At 52.2% G+C, this 26257-nt stretch overlaps 2 protein-coding genes across 2 annotated transcripts; one reads left to right on the top strand and one right to left on the bottom strand.

The window, feature by feature from the left end:
* Nucleotides 1-5356: 5356 nt before the first annotated feature.
* Nucleotides 5357-8095, bottom strand: SYT8 (synaptotagmin 8). The gene is made up of 8 exons (XM_033063334.1): nucleotides 7981-8095; nucleotides 7468-7625; nucleotides 7228-7323; nucleotides 6828-6995; nucleotides 6483-6650; nucleotides 6172-6289; nucleotides 5679-5812; nucleotides 5357-5590 (listed from the first exon to the last, which is right to left on the bottom strand). The coding sequence occupies exons 1-8, from the start codon at nucleotides 8084-8086 to the stop codon at nucleotides 5357-5359; spliced, it is 1182 nt and encodes a 393-aa protein (XP_032919225.1). The 5' UTR covers nucleotides 8087-8095.
* Nucleotides 8096-11935: 3840 nt separating this feature from the next.
* LOC116997659 (cytosolic 5'-nucleotidase 1A-like) lies at nucleotides 11936-17938 on the top strand. Its single transcript, XM_033062711.2, has 7 exons — nucleotides 11936-12052; nucleotides 13294-13352; nucleotides 14005-14172; nucleotides 14497-14626; nucleotides 15122-15244; nucleotides 16320-16498; nucleotides 16918-17938. The coding sequence occupies exons 2-7, from the start codon at nucleotides 13308-13310 to the stop codon at nucleotides 17218-17220; spliced, it is 948 nt and encodes a 315-aa protein (XP_032918602.1). The 5' UTR covers nucleotides 11936-12052; nucleotides 13294-13307; the 3' UTR covers nucleotides 17221-17938.
* Nucleotides 17939-26257: the final 8319 nt, after the last annotated feature.

The raw sequence follows: 26257 nt of genomic DNA, 5'->3' as shown, positions 1-26257 counted from the left end.
TGGGGAACATGCTGAGACCTCTGTGTGCTCAAATGAGTATGGCTGAAACATGTCTTTGCTCTCAAAAGGTCTTTCAGGCTCTCTGTGCCAAGACAAAGCAGCAGCAGGAACATGATGTAACTTCAAAAAAAAAAAGGCCATAGAGCTCAAGAAACACTAATAAATCACTAAGCTCTTCTCTCCCCAAGATCTACAATTCCCCTACAAACCAGTAGCCTTGCAAGGAATGATTCTCCAGAATTATTCATTCCAAGCACACTGGCTTTTTGTAAATGCTGTGTGACTTCAGACACATTTTACAAAAGAAAGCTGTCAGCAACAAAGACCCTTGGCAGCCTCACCTCCTGCACACATTGTGAAAGCCTTGGGAGAAGATACCTGCAAAGAGATGGGCCTCTGGAAGCTCTTCTAGAGGTGCTTCTCATTCAGGTTGGGCAACAGAGGGGATGAGCTCAGAGTAGGAGAGAGCTGTGCCAGGAAAACTCAACACCCAACCCCACTGAGCGTCTCTCAAGAATATCCCCAAAGCCAGTTAATTCACAGAGCATCTGAGACATGAATTTCCTTTAATGAAGGCAGACCTGAGTTTAGCATATGTGCAAAAGTTGGGGGTGGTGTGGGATGAGTGCATCCAAAGCAGAGAAACCTTCAGCAGAGGCCTTTACAGGTATGAACACATCCTTTGTCACATCTAGAATGAACATCAAAGCCAAGTGTTTTAACTGGACTGTCTTAAGTGAAAACCTTCATGCCAAAATTCAGGCTTCTATGTCTAAATTGTTCTGACTTGTATGTAAAAGTTAAGAGGAAAATGCTCTCCATCCAGGGCAAAACCAGATGCCAACTGGGCAGATTTCCATGTGAGACAGCCACCTTTTTCATGGGCACTGGGCTCTTCACCCGCTCTTCCAAGAGGGCAATGTTTCTTTTACTAAGTCAGCAATGACTGATTCACAACTCAAAGCGCCCATTTCCCACAGAGAGCTTTTCAGCCTCAGACAAGGACATCTGCAATGTCCATGTTCATGAGCAGGGTGATGAAACACTTGTTTGCAAACCCACCATCTTCCCAGATGCTGCTCACAGAATGTAAAACACGATACGGGTTGGGTTGTTTGCAGGTCAAGGCCTCTTTTCAGCTCAGTTAAACTCCTCTTCCTGACTCTGTGCTTGTTTCTGCTCAAATTGAGTGGCAGTAAGTGCCTGCAGGGGTTTCATCACCTCTCTGTGAACTCAGCAAAGCTGGTTGAGAAATTCCCATCTTGTTGACATGCAACAAGTCATCACTGATGGATACCCATTCACCCAGAGCACCAAACTTCTTCAGGGAGCACTTTTTGCCCAGCAGCATGAAAACTGTGAAATCCTCATGCTGCTTCTTCTTTGGTTCCATCCTGTCTAGATCTGGAATATGGAGAAATGGGAAGTCTGTTTGTTCCAAGTTTGCCCACAAAGTTAAAGTCAGAACTTTGGAAAGTACCTCTGTGAGCCCATTATTATACCTTTTTCTCAGACTGGACTGTCTGGGGCTTCTACCCCTCCCTTCCTGCCCATAGCAGGGCAAGGTGCATTGAGAGGTAAACTGGTCCAAACAATATTTCTCTATCCAGAGGCAAAACAAGTCCAACCTGGGGCAGGAACAGTGCCAGATACAAGAGCCCCAGGAGCCATCAGAGCAGGGGAAAGGGGCTGGCAAAAGGGAGAAGGAAAAAGGGTAAGAAAATGGTAGGAGAAAGAGGATAGAGAAAGGGAACTAGGGATAAGGATCCAGGAGCTGGAGTTTTAAAAAATAATCCTATGCATGACAAAAGTACACATTTTGCCCATAAAATTGCAAGGCATAAAGATGCTAGCTAAAGAATATTTATAAAGCAGGCATGCTTGCTCATAGTGAGAAGAGCTTAGATGCTCTCCAGCTCTCAAAAACTCAGAGACTAGCCAAAAAATCTGTGGCTGGATGACAGCCAGGCCATACCCAGGCCGAACGATGACAACCCATAATCATTTTTGTCTCACTGCAGACGACTGGTGACAAGCACATATGAGGCTCAGCCTTCTCCTTGTGCAGCCCTCCCATTTGATTTCCTTGAGTGCAGGGACAAATAACAAAAAGAATCACTGAATGAGGGAATAATTCACTTTGGGAGGGACTTCTGGAGGCCAGAAGTCTTGGATCTGGATGTAAATAATTGAGATTGTAAATCTTAATAACAAATACACACTTCAATTTTCAGTGCTTCTCATCTCTTTTAACAGACCTCTGCTTGGCCCAAGCCTTGCTTTTTGCCTTGACACTGACCTGCAAAGCTGCTAATTAAATGCAGAGAGGCAAACTCCCCATCCACCACCTTGGATGGTTTGGGTACTTGCTTTTCTTCCCCTCCCTTAACCACCAGCAAAACCCTCCTGAGCCCTGTGGTGCAGGATCAGGGCTGGCTCCTGCCTCCTGGAAAAAGGCACTCAGACACCTCCAGCATTGCCACATGGCTAGCAAAGGGCTGTGCAGCCATGGGAAAGGGCTCGCACAGCATCGCCGTTTTCTCTCCCTCTTGAACACGGGCTCCATCTCCAGAAGGAGAAATCTTGGCTGGTGAGGCTCTAACGGGGGCCACAGAGCAGATGACACAGCCCAGAGCACGTACTGCCCTGCCCTCTAGATGCAGGCACGGGAATCCAGCGCAGACACAAACTGAGGAGGAGCTGGCTTTCCCCCTCCTTTACTTTTCTTGTCGCATCTTGCACCCTCCAAGTGCAGGAGGAGCATTAGTGAGGCAGAAGATGCTCAGGCATCTGGCTTTGATCGATGAGGGACAGCCAGCCCCGCCAAGGCCACAGGGAGGTGCAAAGGAGATGGTTTGCACACCAGACAGGGCTGTCTGCCTTCCTGCAAACAGGCTCCCGAGCAGGCTGTGTTCATTTGGGGTGAAATAAGGCATGAAATGAAGCCCAGATCCACCAGCCCTGCTTCAAACAGCTGCCAGCAGATACTAAGAGGATCCTGCCAGGGGAGGAGAGTGCCCAAAGCCGTGCTGTAAGCACACAAGGCTTACTGAGGAGGAGAAATGATGACAGAGGGGAAAAAACAGCCTTGGCGGTGCATTAAAAGCTGGAGCTGGGTGGAGAACATCCCCACCTGCTTGCCTCTCCCTCCTGAACAAACAACTCGGTTTGCTGAGTTTTACTGCACAAATACTCACTCCAGGTTGCCCAGGGCCAGCCCAGCTGGGTGCTCACTCCCACATTCCCTGGCCTTTCCCCTAAAAGCACCACGAGCTTCCCTCTCCAGCTCTGTTCACCAGCACTGAGCAAGGCCAAAGCTGGAGAGAGAAGGGACAGGCACTGGTGTGGGGAGTAACTTTTCTCAAGGGGGAGCTGTCTCTGCACCTCCTTCAACTGCATCTGTTTTGGGACTAATATGCACATACTTTTATGCCCAAGCCCATAAATTATGCAGTGGACCTCAAGGCTATGACTTCAAAATAGAGGGACTGGAAAAAGTGCACATATACACACACAAAAAAATAAGAACTGCCTGTTCCAAACACCTCCAAAAGCCCTTTCTGGATGCTGCATGGCCCTAAATCACCACAACTGCATACCAAAAACCAACCTGGAAATAGATTTGGAACCCCAAATGCAATTCAGAGATGTTCCCTTCTGCACAGCCTGTTCTAGGCTGATTCTAAAGTTGAGATGGAAGGCTGAGGCTGTAAAATATCCCTTTACACGTCTTTCTCAGGTGACTGATTTCCTCCTCCATCTCATTAGCGGCTGCCAGCAGATGCTGTTTCCCCAGCAGAAGCCACACTTCACTTGCTACAGTCATCTCAAAACCACCCTGTCATTTCTGCCCTCCTCACGGCCACAGCAAAGCCTGGAGAATATTCATCAGGAGGCAGACACAGCAGCAGCTCTTTATGGTTAAGCTCAGGTCATTAATCTCTATCGAGACTTTTCATAATCTTCCTCAGCTTCATGTTTGTTTAACTCTTGGATAGTCGCTCTGTGGAGCTCTGGGTAATCACAGATTAACTGGTTTTTAATATTAATAGCTTTTCATTAATGTGCCAGGCTCTCTCCCCTCCAGAGCCCAGGCAATAGCTATTAGCACTGTGCCTGCAGCTCCCTGTGGTGAAAAGGACTTTTGTCTTTAGGGCCAAAATTCCACAGCATGAGCCCAGATCTTGTGTTCTGTGGCTGTTTTGTAGCAGAAACATTTTAGAACAGGAGCAATTCCCTCCTGCTCTAGCCCAGTGCAGGAGCTTCCTCCTGCAGATGGCTCGGAGAAGCTGCTCTGGACTCACCCCAAACTGCAGCATACTCAAGGGCATGTAAGGGTACCACTCCCATGCCCTCATCCTTCTAGGAGAGAGCTTTACTTACATAGCCCCCACACCAAGGCCCCACAAAGCAGGATGGGGCAGGACATGTGGCCACAAAAAACCTCCCAGATTAAACATGAAACCTGCCCAGAAGTGAGGTGAGGGCTGTGAGCCAGCCTTTACCAGGGTGGTGTGATCACAGTGTGAAAGCAAGACCGCAGCCCCTCCACCCTGGCAGGAACTCCTGGTGCCAGAGGTGCAAACCTTGCTGTGACACTCCTGTAGGACCACGCGAGATGAATGGAGCTGACACTGTGTATCTTCATCTGTGTGCTCCATGGGGATGGTCACTGGTGATTCCCAGAGCCTGAGTCACACCTTCGTGTGCACAAATCATCACGGGCTGACAAGGGGCTAAGTGTGAAGCCACATTGCTTTTCATTTAGCCTGTAGCCAGGACAGAACACACATTGCAGAGGCACTAAAGAGTTAGTCTGACATTTCCACAGCACCTTCCTCATCCAAATGTATTCCTTCTCTCAAGCCTCTTACATTCTTCAATACCTTGGTCTTGTTTAAAATCCTTCACAGGACACATGAAGCCTTTCCAAGAACACATTCCTTGCCAAGTTATTCACAACTAAAGAAACTTCCCACCCATGCCACTGGCACGTTAACCCTCTGCTTTATAAATATCAATGGACTGTGTTTTGCATGTGCCTGAAGCTCTGTGTATTTCCCCCCCTAGCCCATGAGCAGTTGGGATCCCCTCTAGCACCCTCTGCTCCACATCCAGCCTTGCCCTGGGATACCGAGCTGCCCTGTCCCAGGCATTACACAGAACATGAGCTGTACCAGCAGCCAAATCATCTCTTGGCCAGAAGGAGTCCCAGCCCCTCTTTGCTGAAGGAGTCCCAGTTCCCTCTTTGCTGACAGTGAGCTGGGACCAACATGTCCAGAGCTTGCTGAGCAGCACCCCTTCACTCCTCCACAAGCCCACCATCCTGCTCCCCAGGTGGAGAAGGAGACCCCCACTATCTGGAGTGCAGGGGCAGCTTGAGGTGGGACTTCAGTCCCAGGGCTTTGTCCACCACGTCTGGGGGCTGCAGGATGTGCCACTGGGCGAGGGGACGGCGTGGGTTGGACAGCATGTCGGACCAGTGCCGCAGCTGGTTGCCTGTGGCTCGGCAGCCCAGGAAGAGTTTGCCGATGGGCTCATTCTTGGTCACTTTGTCATGATCCCAGACAGAGATGACCACGTCCACATTCTGGAGGGGACACAAGAAAGAGGGTCAGTGGGAAGGGGTTTGCTGCAGTGGGGACCTGCTTAGCCTTGGGCACTTCAGGGAAACCCACCTGGATCTGACTGAAAGGCACGTCAAAAACAAACACCTCATTGAAGTAAGGGCTTAAGGTGTTTTTCTTCACACTTGTCCTTTTTTTCTTCCATTTCTTCCTGTTCAGTATGAGATGCACCTTGACAAAAGGATCTGTAAAGACAGAGGGCACACCTGGCACAAGTGACAGTTTTTGACTGAAGAACTCAGCCACAAAACAGCCTTCCTGAACCATTCCCAAGGAGACCATGGCATCCCACTTGTCACTCCTGATGGTGAGACAGCCGCCTCAGAGCTCACTTCCTCCTGCAAAGCTCCCTGTACAATCCAGCCATGCCATCTCCTCCTGAGCATTGCCCAAAGCTGAAGTATCTGTGCTGGGGGAGGCTGGGAGTCAGCCAAGATGAGTATGTGGCAGCAGGAAGCAGGTCTTAACACCAAGAGTTTTCAAGGCTTTGCAGCTCTTGGTGCCACCCCTGAGGAAGGTCTGAGCACAAGCAGCTCCCACTGACCTGAGAGTCCATCAGAGTCCATCCGCTTCAGCTGCCTGGCTTCCAGGATGAGCACTGTCAGCTTGCCAGTGCTGGGGACGTAGCGCAGTGAGAAGCAGATCTCACCCAGATGCTCTTCCTGATGGAGACATGCCAGTAATTAGTACCAGCCAGAGGAGCCAGCTCACCTGAGGCTGGAGCACCAGGCTGGTCCCAGGTTTCCTGAGTCTCCCGAACTCTCATGTTTGCCCTTAAGAGCTTGCTTCCTGGGTGGTGGAAGCCAAGCAAGAGCACATCCCTCCCAGCAGAGTTTCCCAGCCACCAGGACCAACCTCCACTTTACTGGACACTGCCAGGTCACTCCACTGCTCGATGACATGCTGCAGGTTGACACTGGCCAGGGGCAGTCGGACCTCACCAATGATGTCATGCTTGGCAAAGCGATTGAAGTCATAGACCTGCATCACCAGTGTGGATTCAGACACCTCAGCCTGGGGTACCTGCAGGGGAGACCCAAAAGCCTGGACTCACTCCTCAGTGGCAGCCCTGCCCTCTCTCACATTTCTCAGTCCTGATTCCACAAGCATCTCCCTGTCTGGAAGGTTTTTGCCCAGGGAGCAGTGTCTATGCAACACTCTTGATGGGGCCAAAAAGCCATGATTGGCTTTGGTTTGTACCTGGAAAGTGAAGCTCTCGTTGAAGATGGGGTTCAGGGTCTTGCGGTAAACCTTGGTCTCATATCTCTTCCTCACATCGGACGTTAGGTAGACAATCACGTATGGGTCAGATGTGCCTCCGCTGTCCATGGCCTTCAGCTCAACTGCCTGCTTCACACCAACTTTCAGCTGGAGAGGAGTGAGGCACAAGGTCACTGGGGGGAGGAGGATGGGGTCAGGCAGCTGGGGGCTCAGTGGGAAGTGAGTGCAACAGTGAGAAATGCCTTCACACCATGCAGGCATGAGAGATGGCGGGCTGCAGGCAGGTGGGAGAGGGTACATCCACCTCAGTGGGCAGCAAAGAGTGACCATGCAAGAGCATGGCTTTTCCCTGCTGTACCATGGCCATGAGCATCCCCACCTCCTGTATGCGGAAGTTGTACTCCAGGGAGTACTGCAGCTTTCCTCGCTGCTTCTGCTCTACTTCTGACTCCAAGTCCTCCATCTCAGGCTGGACCTGCAGCAGAGAGCAACACTACCCTCAGGATGCACTCAGCCATGTCCCTGCCATGCAGTGCTCCCACCAGCCCTGGGGCTGGGCAGTGCAGCAGCAAATCCTCAGGGAGGAGGGAGGTGGGATTGAGGGGAAGGCAGGACGCACGAGGTTGGTGGTGGTGGAGTTGCTGACAGCACACAAGCCAATTCTCTCCTTCTTCTTGGGCTTCTTCTTGCTGCAGCAGCACTTGACAATGCAGATGAGGAAGGGAAGGAGGAGAATGGCCCCTGCCACAGCCACGGTGATGAGCGCCCATTTGGGTACTGGTGCAATGTTCAGGGAGCAGAGTTGGATAGAAGAGTTAAAACCAAGCAAAACATACAGAGTACATTTAAACCCCTTCCTGGTGCTTTGGCATTAAGGAGCTGTACTTTCAAAATTGCCCCTAGAATCCTGGACAGGCCCAATGCAGGGAGGCTGTGGCTGAAGACCATTCCCCAAATGGGTAGCAAAGACACCCTCTGCTCCTGAAGCAGCATGGTACCACTCTGCAGTAATCCCACCCTGATGGAGCCCACTAGAAAGTGGAATTTGAAGGGAGGGTGAAGTGGATACACTTCCGGCAGCCCCACCAGGTAATGCTGCCTGGGAGAGGAGGGCAAGAGATGCAGTACTCACATGGGATCCAGCTAAGCCAGCTGTCCAGGGAGCCTGGCCAAGCTGTGGTGGTGATGCTGGTGTGTGGGGAGGCTGCAGTAGTGCCTCTCCTGCCTGCCACTGCCATGGCTAATCTGGAGTGACCTGGGAACACAGCAAAATTAACAGGGTGGGGATTTCCTCTCCGGTAGCACATGTGCTGCCTGTAGCCCAGGGCTCTAATGAGAGCAAACACAATTAAAATATAGAGTTCAGGGTAAGTGATTAGAGCTTGGCCACATTGACAATGAGATGTGAAATGGAGCGGGAGGGAGCCGCTGGCAGGGAGGGCTCTGCGCCAGCCGGCCCCTCCCATGCAGCCTTCTCCTTCATATCCTTGCAATCTGCCTGCTGCAAGGGGACAGACTGGGGGGTCCAGGCTGCTTTGAGAAGAGGAATCACTTGGCTATAGGGGACAAAAACTAAGAGCTGTTTTGGGCTGGCTCCTCCCTGGCCAGGCAGAGTGAGCTGAAGGATTTGCTTAGCTCCATCATCAGCTAACACCCCTTTTTGGCTATTTTTCCTCCTGTCACAGGGCTGAGGAGCGGTAGGGTTGGCACATGTCTGGTGCCCTCGCTGCTGGTGGCACTGCTGCCACCAGGCTGGGGCCACACCAGCTCAGAAACTTTCCATGAGCTCGGCCTGTGCACGTGGCATTGCTGACACAGCCTGAGGGAAGGCTTCAAATTCAAAGCAGGATGGTTTTACAGCATTGCTTTCCCCATGGCAAAGTTCTTATTCTAGCATGAACGCTTCCTCACAGCCAAATTCCTTTCACGTCACCGGGACCGGTGTGCCTGGAGCTGTGCGGTGAGCAGGTCAGCAGCCACCGTGGCACAGGTGGCACCCAGCCCCGGTGCCTGGGCTAGCAGGGATGTGCCTGTTGCTGCCCCAGCCTCCTGCCCTGCCTTCCAGTGGGTCCCTGCACAAGCAGCCAACCCCACCTCACTCTGCCTGCACTCTGCCCACACTCTGCCCATCCCAAGGGACTCCTCGCATGGGGATCTTCCCGGGGAGAACGAAACCACATCTGCATTTCCCTTCGCTGAGCCAGCAAGAGCCCTTTCTTTTTCCAGCAGTGTGTTTTGCTGCATGTGGGCATAGGGCTGGAGAGACATGGGAATTGCTGTCATCCCTGCGGTGTCATTGCTGGGACAATGAGGTGCAGGTTAAATGACTTGTCCAGGGCTATCTGGGACTCCTGTGTCACTGGACACCCGAAGCATAACTCGGTATTTTAGAGGTGCCAGGCTGCAGCTTTGGAGTGAAGAGTGGACAGGACAGCACAGGCGAGCAGGCACCCACCCAGCACAGAATTAGGAGTGTCAGTACTTTTTGCCTGCCACAGGCTGTGTCACATTAGTCTAACATTGACCCTAGTTTAAAAGAAAACCTTTACCCCAACCCTGAAGAATGAACTGAGCCACCACTTTGGGAACAATGGAGACTGCCCTCTTGCAGTCTGGCACAGGAGACATAGGCTCAGAGGGCAGTCTGCTGGGAGCATCGAGCATCCATGTTCCTGGAAAAGGGGCTGGAGGAACCCTGACTATTGCTCCCACCCTGTGCTGACTGGGTTCCCAAATCCAGACTTACCGACAAGTCTCCTTCCCAGCGTCGGTGTCCCCTCCCTGTAGTGCAGGCTCCAGTCAAACCACCACATGTGGCACGGTCATGCTGTGGGCTGAGATGGGACCCCACTGGGTCTGCCCCACCTCACTGCAGCTGAGGGTGCAGAAAGGATGGTGGCTGCACTGCACAGCCGAAACAGGAAAGTCTGCTTTGCCAGCTCAGGAACCGGGTGGCCCCAGCAGCTCCGCCGGCCCCACCTCGCCGCTGACCCAGGCAGTGCTCATGCAGGCGAACAGCCAGCGGGGAACTCCCTGCTGGACCAGGAAGCAAAACCTGCCCTCCTGCCTGCAAGCAGCTGGAGGGCATTGCTGCCCAGTTCCATGCTCTGGGAAATTCGCTTCTCCAAGTTATCCCTGCAGCGATGCTGGGCTGGACTGAGTGGCTGTAGGCACTGAGCACAAGGGAATGGACACTTTCAAGGGGATGGGTGCATGACTACATCCATTCTGGTGAGCTCTGCAGTTGGGAAGCCGAGCTCCTTGGCCCACAGGGCATGCACTGTGTGAGGGCTGTGTGAGGATAAGCAGGAATGCTCTGCTGCAACACGGCAGGGAGGACAGGCAGGACGAGGGGATACTGCTTGGGTGGTTTCATCCCCCAGCGCCAACAGAAGCACCAGGCACACAGCCAGGAGCAATTTCACAGGCTTCCACTGCATTAAATTTATGCTTGTAAACGTCTTCCCTTGCTGCCAATTCAGCAAAGTCTGCCCAAAACCTGCCTTATCACCACGTAAATTTGGGGCGGTGTCAGAAGCAGGGAGCAAAACTGCAAAACTGCCAGTGTCGAATGGCTGATGTAGTGATGGGAGGAGATGCCCCAGAAACCAGACCTGTCCCAGTTCTGCCCCACCACCCTGGCTCACCAGTCCTTCCAGATTTTCACATGGCCACCAAGGCATTGCCATAGTGGGTGCCTAGACACAGGAGAGGGGCTAGGGCTGCCCCTCAGCCACCCAAAAACAGCCACACTCACAAGGGGCCTTACACTCCTGATGCTCAGACAAGCACCATCTCCAGGAGCTGGAGATGCAGGAATGATGCTGCAGGAATGATGCTGCAGCAAACCTCTGGGAGAACTTTTTGCTCTCAACTGGAAGTCCCAAAGGATGCATAAGAGAAGTGCATTATGGGGATGGGAGAATAGGAATATTAAAATTCTCCAGGGAGAGGGGGTCTGCATATGCACACTAAAAGCTGAGCATATAAGCAGCTTTTTCAATGGGTTGTTTGCTAGAGACAGCTAAAAGAGAAGAGATTCAAATCTTAGGAAGAAATTCTTTACTCAGAGGGTAATGAGGCACTGAAACACATTGCCCAGAGAAGCTGTGGCCTCATTTCTGGAAGAGTTGAAGGCCAGGTTGGATGGGGCGCTAAGCAAGCTGATCTGGTGTGTGGCATCCTGCCCATGGTGGAAGGGGTTGGACTAGATGATCTTCAGGACCCTTCCAACCAAAACCATTCTATGATTCTGTGATCTCAGTGAGACCAAGCTGCACAGGACTCTGGTGGCTTCCCACATTTTGGGGGGAGATTTGGTGATTCTGGTGATAGCCTGGTGTCATGCAGAGGGACAGCTGCTCAGCCTTAGTGCAGGTGAGTTTGGTCTCCATTGGCAGGAGCCAGGCTGGGCAGGCTGCAGCAGTGGACCCTGATCCAGCAGCAGGGCAAGGAAAATGCTGCAGGAAGGTCGTGTGCCAGTCCCCCACCCCTCATCCTCTCCTCCCACATCCCTGACAGTCACACTCTTGGACAGAAAAGGGGTGTTTGAACTATCCTGGCACTATGAGCCCCACAGGGCTGGGTGCCACATAGCCTTCCCTGAAAAGTAAAATCCTAGCCCCAAAATCAGCCCTGCTCAGGACAGCATGGCTTTCAGAAAAGAAGGGAAAAGAGACCCAAAACCATTACTGTAAAATTGCAAACGCTCTGCACCTGCCTTTGCCCCCTGCATACGCTGCAAGCCACTCTGGACCAGGTACCCCTATTTTTTTCAGTCAAAAATACAACCATTCAGAGGCTGGGAAATGAGAGGACTAGAGGCACGCCATAAACACTCCAGTTGCAGAATTAAGGCATCACAGCTTGTGGCCACAGATCAGCCACTAAGCCGAAGCGCCGAGGGTGCTCCGGGAGCAGGAACAGCGCCGACTCCCCTCTCCAGGGTGACCGCCGCTGTGTCCGAAGCCGAGTGACCACGATCCTGGGCAATGCCAGCTGGGAAATGCAGCCTGGCCAGGGCACGATGCCAACCAGCCGGCTGCCTACAAATCCCAGCAGGCCGGGGAGCGGAGCTGCACCCATCCCGGCTGCTGCTGCTTCCTGCAGCGCAGGCAGGGGGAAATATAAACAGCGGCGCCTCGGGAAGGGCTGGGATGCTGCCGCTGGACGCGCCGTGCCGGGGAGCAGAGGCAGCGCTCGGGGTGAGTTCGGGCTTTTCTCTCTGGCACAACCCTGTCTGTGTGCAGGGGTAACATCTGCTCCCTGCTAGGCAGCTGTAGGAAGAGCTGCGGGACCCGCCCGGAATGTTTTCATGGGCTCTCGCAGATCGTGTGCGAACAGCGCTCCGGTTATCGGGGCAGGGAGGGGGAAAGCAGAAGTCGGGCTTGGATTGCAGAGCTTGGAAGACTGAAGCAGAAATTAGAGGTGGATTCTCCCACCAGGAAGGGCTGCTCAGCTCCGTTGCCTCCTTGCGTTTAATTTTGACTTTCAGAGATTACTTGGCTGAGATTATGTCAGAGGAAGGTTTCTGCCTGCGCAGCTGGGCTGATGTTTGCCCCCCTCTCTGGGAGGAGACCCCCTCCCAGCATGGGGCATGGGGTGGAGGAGGCAGAGGGATGCTCAGCACCTCCTGGCTCTCCAGGCAGCCCTGGCTGCTGCTGCAGGACTTTCTGCTCCTCGGGCAGTCAGGCACTGAGCCCCCATGGCAAGGCGGCGGCTCTCACGGCTGGTGTGTTGCCTGCTGGCCCAGGTAACGTTTTGCAGTCCCCAAACAATAAACATTAATTAAATAAAACTGTAGCAAAGGGCTCTGTGGAGACCCCGAGTTGTCCTTTACACTGCGTATTTGCTTTGCTCTTTGCTTGCACAGCCCCCCAGTGCAGTAATCAGGTAGGGCCTGACTGGCTCACAGGGCTGTGGAGGGACAGACCTACCCCATCACAGGGGTTTCAGCCTTTATCCAAGCCCTCACCACACACTTCTACTTACTCTGGCCTTTTGCAGCTGCAGATGAGCTGCTGATGCAGTGAACTTCATTTGTAGACACAAATTCACCATTCAAGCAAAAGTGGCCAAAAAGGCAACAAGGATGTGAACTAGAAACCTACCTAAGATCTAACCCATTTTAAAGACAGCCTTATTTTGCTTGGAAAAGAGCTCCACAACAGCTTTCAGCATTCCCACACAAAAAAAATACTCTTTGAGAAAAACAAAAGTAAAAATAAAGCAGTGATCTGTGTTTGAAAAGCGACTTTTCCATCACATTTAATTGGAACTATTAGAACAGTTTTTCTCAGAGCAAAGCTGCTGTCAGCAGAAACAGGTTCATTTGGGCTGCTGTACTTGGTGTGTAGGATGTTTCCTGTCTCCTTTCTGCTCTTTCCCCTCTCTAAATTGGCTATAGATTATAATCTGTCAGTTTAATTTTATATTTCTCTTAAAGGCTGAGAGTTGAAGATGGCAGAGATGGAAAGCACAGTCGTAAACACCCATGTAAAACAGGTAAAAGGCTGTTCATTACAAAACACACATCCTGTATTTCCAAACCAGGTTTTGTAATGCTATCACAGAGGAGAACACACTACAACCCAGAACTGTGGTGGCCTAAATTGCTCATGCCTGGGTCTCAGCAGAAGTGGTTGTCCCAGGGCTGGTGAGCACCTGGTCCCAGTGAAGTCCATATGATTTCCAGTTGCATGGACTGGACAGGTACATTTGCTCACACTTGAGTTTTGGAGCAGCCAGGGAGAAAGCAGCAGCTTCTCTTCATACACAGAGACTTTAACTCGACTGCCCAGAACAGTCACAAACGAAGGGTAATACCACCGGTATGTGTAGAGAAACCCAGCACAAACAGATGACTGTGGCTGTGCTGTGCCCACAAACAACAAAATTATGAAGCAATCCCCTCTGTGTGAGCTGTCCTTGGAGCATGTGGCACTTATCAGACAGGTTAGGGTTTCACAACTGCCAGCCCCATCCTTGGTGGCCTGAAGTGTGACTGGGTGTGGTACCTCTAGCATCAGGAACCATGACACAGGGGTGATACCTCCAGCACCCAACCCCACACTCTGGTTGGTGCCCCCTGCTCACCCCACCTCCACAAGCTCCTTCTCTGCTGTTCCCTGACTCCTCTTTCCTCCCTGTCCTGCAGAAAGACCCCAGCACAGCACTGGTCATTGCTGTGACCACCAGAGCCATCTTCAACCTGGAGGAGGAGCACAAGCTCTACCTGGAGAAGGGCAAGGAGGAATACACACGGCACCAGCAGGCCAACCAGGACAAGCCCCTGTCACCAGGCACAGCCTTTGCCTTCATCCAGGTGAGCCCCACACCTGGCTAGGGGCACATGCACGCACTCACAGGATGGGGTGAAAGCTCAGCTTTCCCACCTTTAAGTCTCAGCTCCCATCACAGAGTAGTTCTGCCTGATCTCTTGGCCTCGTTGCAGGGCATTGAGACATGTGCTCCTGACCAGTCCATCTCCCCCACACCTTTTCCAGGATGGTTGCTCTGTCTGGCTCTCCATAACATGCCAGCCTTGCCATAGCTGACAGAAGCAGCACAAACCACTAACCTTTACTGCAGAAGAGCCTGCAAAGGTACTGCAGCCATGCCTCTTTAAAAGAGTCCTGTCTCCTCACAGGCAGTGCAGTATGTTAACAAGAAGATCCTGGAGAGCAACCCAGCAGAGAGGGAGCTCTTTGACATCCTGGTGCTCTCCAACAACAGCCCGGAGAGCGGCGTGCGCATCATCAACAGCGCCAAGCACTACGGTAAGGGGCACCCATCCCTGGCAATGCCTGATTCCCTGGCAGGCTGCAGAGCAGAACCACAGTGGATCATCAGTGGCTAACAGAGAGCCAGGGGATACAGGGGGAAGGGGTTCTCTTGGAGCCCAGCTCTCTTCAGCCATATCTTGCACACCAGGAAGTCTGGCAGTATTTTGTATCGCCCAGGCATGTTAAGACAGATACTGAAAATTAAAAGAAAAAGTTGTTTAAAAAAACCACCCTAATCCAAGAGTGCTGTCAGGAGGCATGCTCATTTAAGGGAGGGATGGAGGGATTATTTAACTGCACTCTGCAGTTTTATAGGAGCAGCAACAGGTCAAGAAGATGCAGCAAGAACACAGGCAGGTTTCCCACATACCACTGGGAAATTCATTGCCCTGAGCTCTGGCAGCAAAGCCCACCGAGACCCAGGGAGGGAGTGAGGGGCTGTGAGGAGGATATTGCTCAGTAACTTCACTCACATCCCTTGTGCTGAAGGCCTGGAGATCTCCAAGTTCTGCTTCGTCAGTGACGAGGACTCCACACAGTACCTGAAGTCCCACGGTGTCAAGCTGTTCCTCTCAGCTGACAGGACAGATGTCTGCAATGCCCTCCAGAGAGGTGTGTTCTCCCCTCCATCTCACATCCCCAAACCCACCACACTTTTTCCAGGCAGCTCAGTATCAAGAGACAACACCAGAGCCTGTGATTTCACAGGGACAAGGGGTGGATGTCAGTACAGTCTTGAACAGTTCAATCTCCTCTTATGTCCTTACCAGTAGCCTGCAAACATACCAGGCTTGCTCAGATGCCCTCACAAGTCACTGAGTGCATTATGCATCGTTCTGGACACAGCTCTGCCATGGGCTGGTCATTCCCTGCCTGACATTTAAGCCTTTCTAACCAAAGATGTAATTTCATTCATTGATGAGAGTTTATCAGTGATTCCCAGGACTTTGTGAGGATGCCACAGAAATTTGCTGTCTTGGTACAGGCAGTGTTACTGGGTGCTCAGTGATGTAAGCACGTGCCTGACCTCATTCAGAGGGAGTGCAGTCTCCCCAACTCCTCTAATGGGGTTAATCACTTTCTTATTAATTCACTTGGGTATGAGCACATCAGCTGGCCACCGTCCTTCAAGGTCAGGAGCAAGCCATCTGCAGCCTGGACTTTCCTTCACTACACAGCACATTCCTGGAACCTCCTTGAGAGAATCATTGCCCTAATCATTGCCCTGATCATTGCCCTGACAAATGTCTCCCATCTGGGTCCACATATGAGGGTGGGCAGGGAGCAGCTTGTAGGAAGAGACTGTAATTAAGCCAATTACTGCAATCAATGGAGATGCCAGCCCGTATTATTCACACCACAGAGTGCTAAATCTGGGCATTAAAGATTGAAGCTTGGCAGGGTGAACAGGCACCAGGAGGAGGGCTGCTCATGCCTTGACAACCACCCACCATCTCTTACCACACTTCAGTATCTCCCCAGACCTTGGTTTCTGATCAGCAGCACTTTCTCAGGGGATAACACAGTCATGGAAAGGCTGGGATGACTCCCCCAGGATATTGCCTGACTTGGAGGCCCTGGCATGGTGATGTGGGACATGTGATGTGGGCAGCACATGCATGGCCAGCATCTGCTGCAGCCCCAGGGAGGGGTGTCCCTCCTGACCCCACCTTGCTCTGTCTCACAGGGGTCTCAGCAGCGCTCGTCTTCCAGCAAGAGGTGCAGGCCCCCAGCACTCCACTCCGCGTGGTGTTTGACGGGGATGCCGTGCTCTTCTCCAACGAGACAGACCAGATCTTCCAGGAGCAGGGCCTGGAGGGGGCAGTGCAGTATGAGCGGGCAATGGAGGCCATCCCCATAGGAGAGGTGAGCATCCCACCTTGATTCCATGGCACCCACAGGCGCTGCCCATCTCTCCTGCTGGGCTTTGGCATGAGCAGCCAAAAAAGCAGGAATCCTTACAGATTCCCTATGCACTCAGTCCCTGGTGTGGGCCTGATCTGGAGTCTCACTGGAAATGGATCTGTTATCTCCTATAAGTAAACCCTAAATATCTAGGATTGTGGCTAATCCCAACACCACCTTTTTAGGCTGTGTAGGATGAGCACCACAAGGCTCACCTTCCTCCCAGGGACCGCAGTGCACAGCCCCAGTCCCAGCATTGCCTGGTCCTGCAGCCCACAGGCATTGTGAGCCCTGAGAAAGCCTGGAAGAGTGGCTTGCACAGGCAGAGTAGGTGTTTCCTTATTTCCCACACACTCCCAGCTGTCTTGCTGTGCTTCCAGGGTCCCCTGAAGGCTTTTGCCATGCACCTCGGGAAGATGCGTAAGAAGTTTGGCCAGGAGAAGTCCCCCATCCGCACCTACCTGGTGACAGCCCGCAGCGGCCGGGACATGGGCATCCGAGCCATCAAGACACTGCGGGAGTGGGGTCTGCCCATCGACGAGGCTTTCTTCATGGATGGGGCTCCCAAGGGCCCCATCCTCGCCCAGATCCAGCCTCACATTTTCTTTGATGATGGGCTTCATAACATCCAAGGGGCTCAAAATGTGGGGGTACCCTCTGCCTGGGTCCCCTCCTGCTGCTGATGGGCTGCAGGCCAGCAGTCCTCCCTCCCAGCAACACAGGGGACTGGGCCAGTTGGAGGCAAAATTTCTGGTGGAGAGGGAAAGATCTCCTAATGTGCAGCAAGCAAGTCTCAGGGAAAGGGGATAAGAGCATGGACTCCCGTGCAAAGCTTGATGCATATTTCTGCTCCTGATAAAAGGTCCTCTACACCTTAGGATAAAGCCAAAAGACACAACTGCTCCAGGATGGGAGGATATCTTTGCTGTGACACTGAGGACTACACCTACCTGCCATGTAGGACCTGGGGACTTTGCTCAAAAAAATAAGTGAAGCTAATGCCACACACACAGGCTGAAGGAAGCAAGAAAAAAATGCTAGTTTTGGCTGTGCTCAGACCATCTCCAAGATGGAGCAACACAGGAAGGACATCAGCCTGTTGAGCTAAGTCCAGAGGAGGCCAACCAAGATGATTAAAGGGATAGAGCATATCTCCTGTGAAGAAGGGCTGAGAGAATTGGGATTGTTCAGCCTGGAAAAGAGAAGGCTTCAGGGTGACCTAACTGCAGCCTACAGGAAAGATGGAGAGGGACTATTTACAGGAGCATGTAGTGACAGGACAAGGGGGAATGGCTTCAAACTGAACAAAGGCAGGTTTTGATTAGATATTATTCTTTACTGTGAGGGTAATGAGGCACTGGAACAGGTTGCCCAGGGAAGCTGTAGATGCCCCATCCCTGGGAGTGTTAAAGGTCAGGTTGGATGGAACTCTGAGTAACCTGGTCTAGTGAAAGGTGTCCCTGCTCACACCAGGGTAGCTGGAACTGGATGATCTTTAAGGTCTCTTCCAACCCAAACCATTCTATGTTTCTATGATGAATTAATAGGATCTCTGCCTAAAGGGAACCCTCACGACCCTGCCTCACCAGACACACTCATCTTGGTTTCCTGAGGAGTGAGTGCTTTAGGCAGCTCCAGCCGAAATCAGAAGAGGGAGAAAGACTTCAAAACTGTAGAGGACCTACAAATCTTTTAGAAATGGGTGAATGGGTTAAAGAAAGAAAGCCCAAGCTATTCCTCCTCATAAAAGATACTATAGCACAAGACAGCTTTCCTTAGGCATGCACACTGCTCACAGTGCTTTTAGGAGACAGACCTGTAGGACATTAAGCTCCTGGAGCTGCAAGACAAGGCTGGGACAAGGCTACGACCCAACACTGAGGTCCATCCAGGAGACAGAACAGCTCCAGTGTCCCACCAGGAGAGGGCACTGGAGATGGGCTGCCTGCAGCATAGCCATGGAGGGGCCAGGGCTGCAGACCAGCCCTACGTGGGCTGGGGCAGGACTGGGTACTGTGGCCAACTTAAATGGATCTCCAGGGCCCTGCGTGGAGGTCATGGGTGGGGGTCTCAGGACCAACTGCTCCGTGCACCTGGGTCACTTAGGGTACGTGGGTGTGCTCGGTTCCCTGCCTGACATCACACCACACCCCAAAAAAGGATGCCTCTCCCTGTCTCTGGCAGTTTGGACCCAGCTCTTAATTCTCCTGGGGAACAAGGAACCTGCAAGGTTCACCTGCAGGTTTCTTTCCCCTGGGCTGGATGTGGGTTGCCACTAGAGGCCACTGTGCTGCCTGGGGACATGGCATCTCAAATCCCGGCCAGCTGTTCAGAAACGCCTCGTAAAAAAACACAAACTGGCTGCTCAGGCAGCAGCGGGATTATGGACGAGGAGGTAAAGATGATGCTGGCTTACTTTTTTTAATCTCATTGTAATCAGAAAATAATTATTTTTAAAGGCTTCACAAGTGTTGCTCTCACCAAAGCTGCCCCCCCACCCAAATAAATAAATAAACAAGCATCCCAATGTGAGTTCTTGTTCATCATACCTGTGTCTAGCAGTGTGGGTGGAAGGGTGGGATAGCTCAGTGCTCCTTTACACACATTCATTTATTTATCCTGTGTTTGGCATGTTCATCAAAATGGCTTAAATACACAAGAAACCTTCAGTGGGCTTTGGATTAGGCCTCTGAGTGTCATCTTGTATCTGTCCCCAAACTCCTGCTGCCTTGGGCATGGGGACTCTGCACTTCTTGCCTTAGCAAGGGCAGCTGCTGGCCCTGACATGCCACTGGCAGAGGTCCTTCCCTGCCATCCTGGCCACCATGTGGGTCCAAAGTCGGGGCTGCTAGGGCAGGGCAGGGGTGCCCATGTGCACAGATTTGATAGGAAGCCACTTCCAAAGAAGCAAAGCGTGGCAGGGTCTTGGCACCAGCAGTCTGGCCCCTGGCCCTTTTGCTCAGTGCAGATGCTGAAATTAGATGTTTCGAGGTAGCAACATCAACAACATCAGCCACTCATCATTCGCTAATAATGCTAAGCAGCCGTCAGCTGAGCAAACATTAATTACAGGATGCTCCAAACATGCTCAGTAAGCAGGTACAGATATTTGTCCCACTTTTGTGCAGGTCAGATACCACCGTGCTCAGTGCAGTGGTCCAAGCCCCCACCTCCAGCCCTGCCCACCACACACAGCCAGCTGCTTCCACAGCAACTGGTGCTGGGGACACAGAGCCAGTGCTGGAGGTGACAGTGGTCCTGAGCATCTTCCACCACCCTGACCCATCGCATTTGCCGATGCCTGGACGGGGCCAGCAGGAGCTTGGTCACCGCCTTGGGTGAGAAGGAATTCGCTGAGTCAAGGGTGGTGGGGACAGGCCCACGTGAGCCGCTGCAGCGCGTGGGATGCTGAGGCAGGGGGAAAGCACCACATGCCTTCGTCCAGCACTGTCAGCACAGTGGGGGATGACAGGGCAAAATGTGCCCAAAATAGGAAAAAAGGAAGGAAACTTGGGGCTTGTGGGGTTGCATAATATAGGGCCAAGTACAGCTGTTTCAGTTCAACCTTGTAGCATCAAAACTGCCCTTACTGCCCTGCTCCAGTGATGTGCCATCAAAAACACCCTCTGTCAAGGACTGCTGCAGCTTCGTGCCCTGCTGCAAGGACAAACTTGCTGTTTCTGTCTTAGAGGCATCTGCAATAAGTTCATTTATGCTTAGGATATGCTCCTCAGGTTTTGCTTTCTGAGTGATCTTAAGCTCCCTCCTTCAAGGGATTGCGATGCCCCAGGGTCTCCTGCCGCTCCTGCAGCCTGAAGAGGGTTTCACTGCTGGGGCTGATCATGGTGTGCTTCTCTGATTCCCATTTCAGGTTTTGCTGGCCAGGGCAAGGCAAGAGCAGACCACAGTGCTGTGTCACCACCCCAGACAGGCCCCCTTTGAACCCTGCTGGGAAAAGAAGTGCAGAGGGGGCTTTGAGGACCTGCACTTGATTCTGACCCTTGTTTTCCAACAACCACCCACGACCCCAGCCAAAGCTGCCTGGTGTCTGGGTTCCACTCTGAGACACCCTTCTGGTCCAGAAAAGGAAGTGGGCCCCTATTCTTCTCAGCCAGAGGAGGCCAGCTGCCTCCTCTGCAGGGCCCAGTTCTGCCAGCGACGCCAAACAAGTGGCCCTTGTTTCAGGGTGGGGCGCGTGACCCCAGGGATCAGAAGCTACAGCTGGTTGGCCCTGAGGAGTTGTGGGAGACCTTTGCCCAGGACCGTGCCCTTAATCCCTCACTCACTGCACCAGTCAATTTAGGGTTGCAATGCTAAAAACAAAACAACTCGGTGCTAAGCAAGAGCAAGGTTTTTATTAAATGGTGGTACTGCAGGGAGGGAAGATTGGCGGGCATTTATCTGCTAATAGAGATCTGCAGTGGCAGTGTCCAAGCTGTTCAGCTTCACTGACTCTTGGCTGCAGAGGGAGAGGATGCTGGAGGCTGCAGAACCTGGGCGCAGCTGCAGTGTCTGCCAAGGATGCTCCCACACCTCCCTAACCTACAAGTACCTTTGGTCATGAGCACTGAGCAAGGCATCTTTACATTTTTGACCATAACCCTAAGTCACCCTGGTGGCAGTGTACCTTGAGAAACACCCAGGAGTTCTCAGCCAGAGAGGCCAAGATGCCACGTCCCACGCTGCAAAAAATTATTAACAGGTTGTTCTGCATGTAGAAGGTCAGAGAGAGGGTGTGCAAAGCCACAGACTGTGTTTGCCGACGTGCTTAAAACTGGTTTCAAGATCTTAACTAGCAGTCACACAGAAAATAGTAGTTGTGGTGGCAAGTAAAGATGGAGCTTAGCAAAAAGGTGACAATAAATTAGAATTCAGAGCCATTGTGGAAATATTGACACAGCAGAAACTGCCCCAGGAGGTCCAGACTGACTCACCAAATCACCAGTGAGAGCTGGTTGCTACTATTCCAAGAAAACACATTGCAACTTTTAAGCTGATCCTTGGGTTGCAATAGGGTGTTGACCCTCATCTTTCTGAGGCCACACTCCTCTCAGGATCAGACGTGTCAATTGCTTCAGTGCTTTGTTATGTGGAAGAGACATGATTGTATAAATGATGGTCGTCTTGGGGCAGCTTCTGCTGGAAACTAAAGGAAATAATTAAATGACATCTAGTGCTGGAAATGGAAATTAAATGTGTGCTTGGACTGTGTGGCTGGAGGTGTTTCTCTGCATCATGACGGAAACCCCACCAGCATGCCAATACCCCCATCCCTAGCCAGGCTCACATGGGGGACAGAAGCAGGAATTGCTCAAGGTGGTGACAAGGTGACTTGGGTCCCTGTGTTCCCCATCACATCCTGGCGTGGGTGGGGATGAATCAATACCATCATTGCCACTTACCACCCCATCCCGTCAGCCACGGGTCACGCTGCCTTGCTGCCAGCGTCTGCCAGGATTGTTGTTGCCCGTCCCCGGCAATTTCAGCCTGCTGCAAAATAACTCGGGTGAGGCAAACAACACGAGATCCCTGCCCTGAGGAGCAGACAGGGCCAGCAGCCAGGGAGAGGCAGGACCCCTCCTCCCCAAGGTGGGTGCCAGGTGTGTCACTAGCCATGGGGGAGGATGGGCCAGGGGATGACGAAGAACATCCAACGCCGAGCAGGGTCAGGAACGGGCAGGTGGTGTGGGGGTGGCAAGGATTTGGGCAGGGCCACGAAGTGCGTGGGACACAGGGACAGGCGATGTCAAGCTTGGCAGCAGCCCACTGAGGCAAGGCAGTGTGTAAGTAAATCCTAGTGAAGAGCAGCTTCCAGAGCAGCTCAGAATCTTAAAGACCATAAGTATATTTCACTTATGAAATCCTGTCTGGGTTTTGTTTTTAAATTGCTAGGGAAAATATGGAAGAGCAAGATGTTATGAAAATGCTCTGAAGGCTGCTGCAAATGGCCCTGATGAGGATGGAGCCATGCTCAGGGCTCCTGCCTGTTATGACATCCAGTTGAGTCACACAGCCACCAGTGGGACACCCTCACCTGCCAGCAGGATCATGCTTTGCAGTGTGAAGGACAGCAAGGGAAAAAATACCACCCAGCATCGGCCTTTTGCAGCTCCACTTAGCATTTCCCCAAGGTCACTGCAGCCCATGGTGGCAGCCAGAACATGTTTAAGCAGGTTGCTGGCCAGCTGTACTTCCAAACCAGCCCCAGCCAGCCACCCAGGCATGAATGGACTGGAGATTGCCATCACTCATGATGCCAAGGACATCTTCCCCAGTGCCCATAGCGCTGGGACACAATGGCCACAGCCTGCTTGAGTCACTTTGTTGTGTTTAGTCCAACCCCTCCTCTGCTCCCAGGTTTCCCACCACCCAGAGCTGCTACTAAACCACCCTTTAGTCTGGCTTTTGTGGGTGTTACCCTGAGAAAGGGTGTAGTTTGGGATGTGCCAGTGCCACTGCAAAACGCACCCTCACCTTGTGAATTGTACATCAGTTTAGGAAACGATGTAGGGAGTGGGCGAATTCCTGGCACCATGCCGGGAAAAAGTTACCACTGCTTCACTCGGGATCTCAGGGATGGTGAATCAGGCTCTACTAATGAGCTGCATCCAGCACCTTCACACAAGCACCAGTGGAGGCAGGCTGTTTGAAACCAGACTTGCCCAGGCTTGTGCACCCATAGGCTCTGCTCAGCTCAGATGGTAGAATAATTTTCTTTTAGCAACGAGCTTCAAAATCAGAAATGCATTTTCTTGAATTTGAAGATGCCCTCTAAAAATCCCACCCATAGTCGAGCAAAAAAAAAAATTCTGCATCTCTGAGCTGAAGCTTTCCTTGCCCTGTCAGTCATTGCAGTTCACGACATTGGTACCACCGTGCTAAATAAAATTAGGAGAAAAACACTGAGAAAAGGATGAAGGCAAACGCACAGCCATGTGTAAGGACAAAGAGGCCACTGTAGCACCCTTGGCAGAGGTCTGCCAAACTGCAAATGGGAGACCTGCTACAGCCCCCCAAAAATAAGGCATTTGAACATGGGCCAGTGTGCCTTGTTGGCCAAGGAAACCAGTGGCATCTTGGCCTGTATCAAAAATAGTGTGGCCAGCAGGGCTAGGGCAGTGATTGTCCCTCTGTACTGGATACTGGTGAGGCTGCATCTCAAGGTCTGTGTCCAGTTCTGGGCCTCTCACCACAAAAATGTCACTGAAGTGCTGGAGCATGTCCAGAGAAGGGCAACAGTGCTGGTGAAGGGTCTGGAGCACAAGTCCTCTGAGGAGAGGCTGAGGGAGCTGGGAGTGTTTAGCCTGGAGAAAATGAGGCTCAGGAGAGATGTTGTCACTCTACAACTGCCTGAAAGAGGACTGCTGTGAGGTGGGAGCTTGTTTTCCCAGGTAACAGATGACAGGATGAGAGAAAAATGGCCTCAAGTTGTGCCAGGGGAGCTTTGGACTGGATATTGGAAAAATTTATTCCCTGAAAAGGTGGTCAGGCATTGGAACAGACTGACCAGGAAAATGGTGGAATCATCACTGCTGAAGGCATTTAAAAACCATGCAAATGTGGCACATTGTTTGGTGGTGGACTTGGCAGTGCTGGGCTAATGGTTGGACTCAATGATCTTGCAGGTGTTTTCCAACCTAAAGGATTCTATGTTTATAAACTAAGCTGCATCGAGTCCCTGCCTGTGTGGCAAAGGGCAGGTGGGACAGTCAGATGTCACTTGCAGAGGAGACCCCAGAGCTGGGGTGCTCTTCTGAACTGGAGCTATTGGAGCTGAGTCATTTGACCCCACCTTGGGAATCCTCTCAAGCAGGGACTGAGGTTGCGAAAGCATGGCTGGGCCCCAGGGGCGTGTCACCCCACACCCACAGCTGTGGCTGCAGGGGACAATGTGCTGGTTCACCCCTTGGAGCCACAGGTGGTGCAGGGGGCTAGGGAGACAGAGCAGCAAGGAAAGGGGTTCATCCACTGTGGCAAAAATAGGAGTGAGGAGGGATAGATCCCTCCATTGCGCCTCACAGGTTCTCTAGATGCCTCAGCCATGGCACTCCCTGTTTGCTCCACAAACAAGGAAAAATGTGCAAAAAAAACCCTAAGCCCAGGCTTGTGCCACTCTATCTTTTCAAGATAATATGGTGCAACTCTCATGATCCCAGCCTATCAATACGCAGACGTGCTCCCAGCTCCTGGTTAAACATACCCACTGTACCTCTCAAGGCTTTAACATCAGGGCAAACATTCCACAGAGGTGCTGAGGGAGCCTGAATGCAGAAATCCTGTCTCCTTGCTGAAGCCACTGGCCCCCCAGCATGTAGGCACTGCAGTGTCAGCTCTAAAACAACTAGTGCCAAGAGACAGATTCAAAACTTGGGGGATAAGACCCCAGTCCCTTCCCATCCTGCAAGCACTCAGGAAAAGATCACTATTGTAACATTCTCTGACACAGACCCATTCTCTCTTTTTCCCAATAAACCACTGGAAACATGGGACATGTAAGTCACTTAGAACAGCTCTAAAAGCAGTGACCCTCCTGCACTGGTATGAGAGCAGTCCCAGGTGAGGACTCAAGCCTTGCTATCACGAAGCTCGAGCAAAGGCTAATTAATAAGAGCAAAGCTGGCCTTTAACCCATTGTAATAAAAAAAAAAAAAAAACCCAGACACAGCCTGGGTCCAGAGTTCTTTACTCTGCTGATGCACTTTGCTGGGCAGTGTGTGATGGTGCGTGACTAGTATGGCATGCTGTACTCAGCAGCCCACCCCTGCACACTGGAGCCCACTCCATAGCCACGGGATTCTAGGAGAGACTGGCCAGACTGGAAACGCTTGAGGTGGAACTACCATAGGTGGCCCAGCCCGGGGGCCAAGGTGCAGGTTTCCTGGCCAGCTACAGTTTCCCAGCCACTTCAAAGAGAAGGGAGGAGGGCTGGTACTTCACTTGCTCTGCCACAGGCTCCAGGAAAACCTGTAAGGGATGTAAGGAAGGCCCAGGCCTGGCGTCAGTACTGTCCTTTTTGTCTGCAAAGCACATTTGTAAAGGGGTTTAGAGCCCTTCAGAAGGGCGGGTTTGCTTGGATGGGGACACAGCCAGGCTGCTTATGTCTGACCCACTCCTGCCTGTGAGCATCCAGGGGGATGAAAGGAGGAGACCCGTGAGCTGGAGCCCACATCAGCAGCAGCAGCAGCAGCAGCAGCAGCAGCAGTGATGCCTCTGGGGTCAGGCTTACCGGTGCTGTGGTCCGCTATGCCTTGGCCCCTTGCCCAAATGAGCCACACGGGATTTTGCTGAGTCACACAGTGCCGCGGGGCCGGGAGGGCTACGGGTTTTGCTGACTCATGGTCAGTGGCACTCAGCTTGACCACACACCCGCAGGGGCAGGAGGGAAGCGGTGCTGGCCGAAATAACGGGACCCACCAGGTTCAACCAATGCCTCCGGCGATCGCTCCAGAAAACCTCATCCCAATGGGCAGCTGCATCCTACATGGAGGCGGCAGGTTTCCTGAAGCCCATCAGCTTGACCAGCATTTGGTGGTTTGGAGAGCTCATGGGAGAAGATACAGCCCAGGGTAGAAATGCCCTCTGAAAATACTTGGGATGGATCACAGTTGGAGGGGTAGCATGCATGGACCCAGGGCACAGGATCCTGTATGAGGCCATGGGAGGATGGAAGAGGATTAGGGACGGATTGTGGGAAGATGATGGTACAAGTGAGGTGCCAGC

Source organism: Catharus ustulatus, chromosome 6, assembly GCF_009819885.2.
Source record: "Catharus ustulatus isolate bCatUst1 chromosome 6, bCatUst1.pri.v2, whole genome shotgun sequence".
Taxonomy (NCBI): Eukaryota; Metazoa; Chordata; class Aves; order Passeriformes; family Turdidae; genus Catharus; species Catharus ustulatus.
The sequence above is the reverse complement of the archived record's forward strand: the minus strand, read 5'-3'. Positions and strand labels throughout refer to the sequence as shown.

Excerpts from the sequence above, each read along its gene's own strand:
- SYT8 (XM_033063334.1), bottom strand. The coding sequence starts at position 8,086 with ATGGCAGTGGCAGGCAGGAGAGGCACTACTGCAGCCTCCCCACACACC. Across the intron at positions 6,996-7,227 it reads ACAACTTCCGCATACAGGAG|CTGAAAGTTGGTGTGAAGCA; the intron begins GTGGGGATGCTC and ends ACTCCTCTCCAG. Across the intron at positions 5,591-5,678 it reads TGCCTTTCAGTCAGATCCAG|AATGTGGACGTGGTCATCTC; the intron begins GTGGGTTTCCCT and ends TGTCCCCTCCAG.
- LOC116997659 (XM_033062711.2), top strand. The coding sequence starts at position 13,308 with ATGGCAGAGATGGAAAGCACAGTCGTAAACACCCATGTAAAACAG. Across the intron at positions 13,353-14,004 it reads TAAACACCCATGTAAAACAG|AAAGACCCCAGCACAGCACT; the intron begins GTAAAAGGCTGT and ends CCTGTCCTGCAG. Across the intron at positions 14,173-14,496 it reads CAGCCTTTGCCTTCATCCAG|GCAGTGCAGTATGTTAACAA; the intron begins GTGAGCCCCACA and ends GTCTCCTCACAG.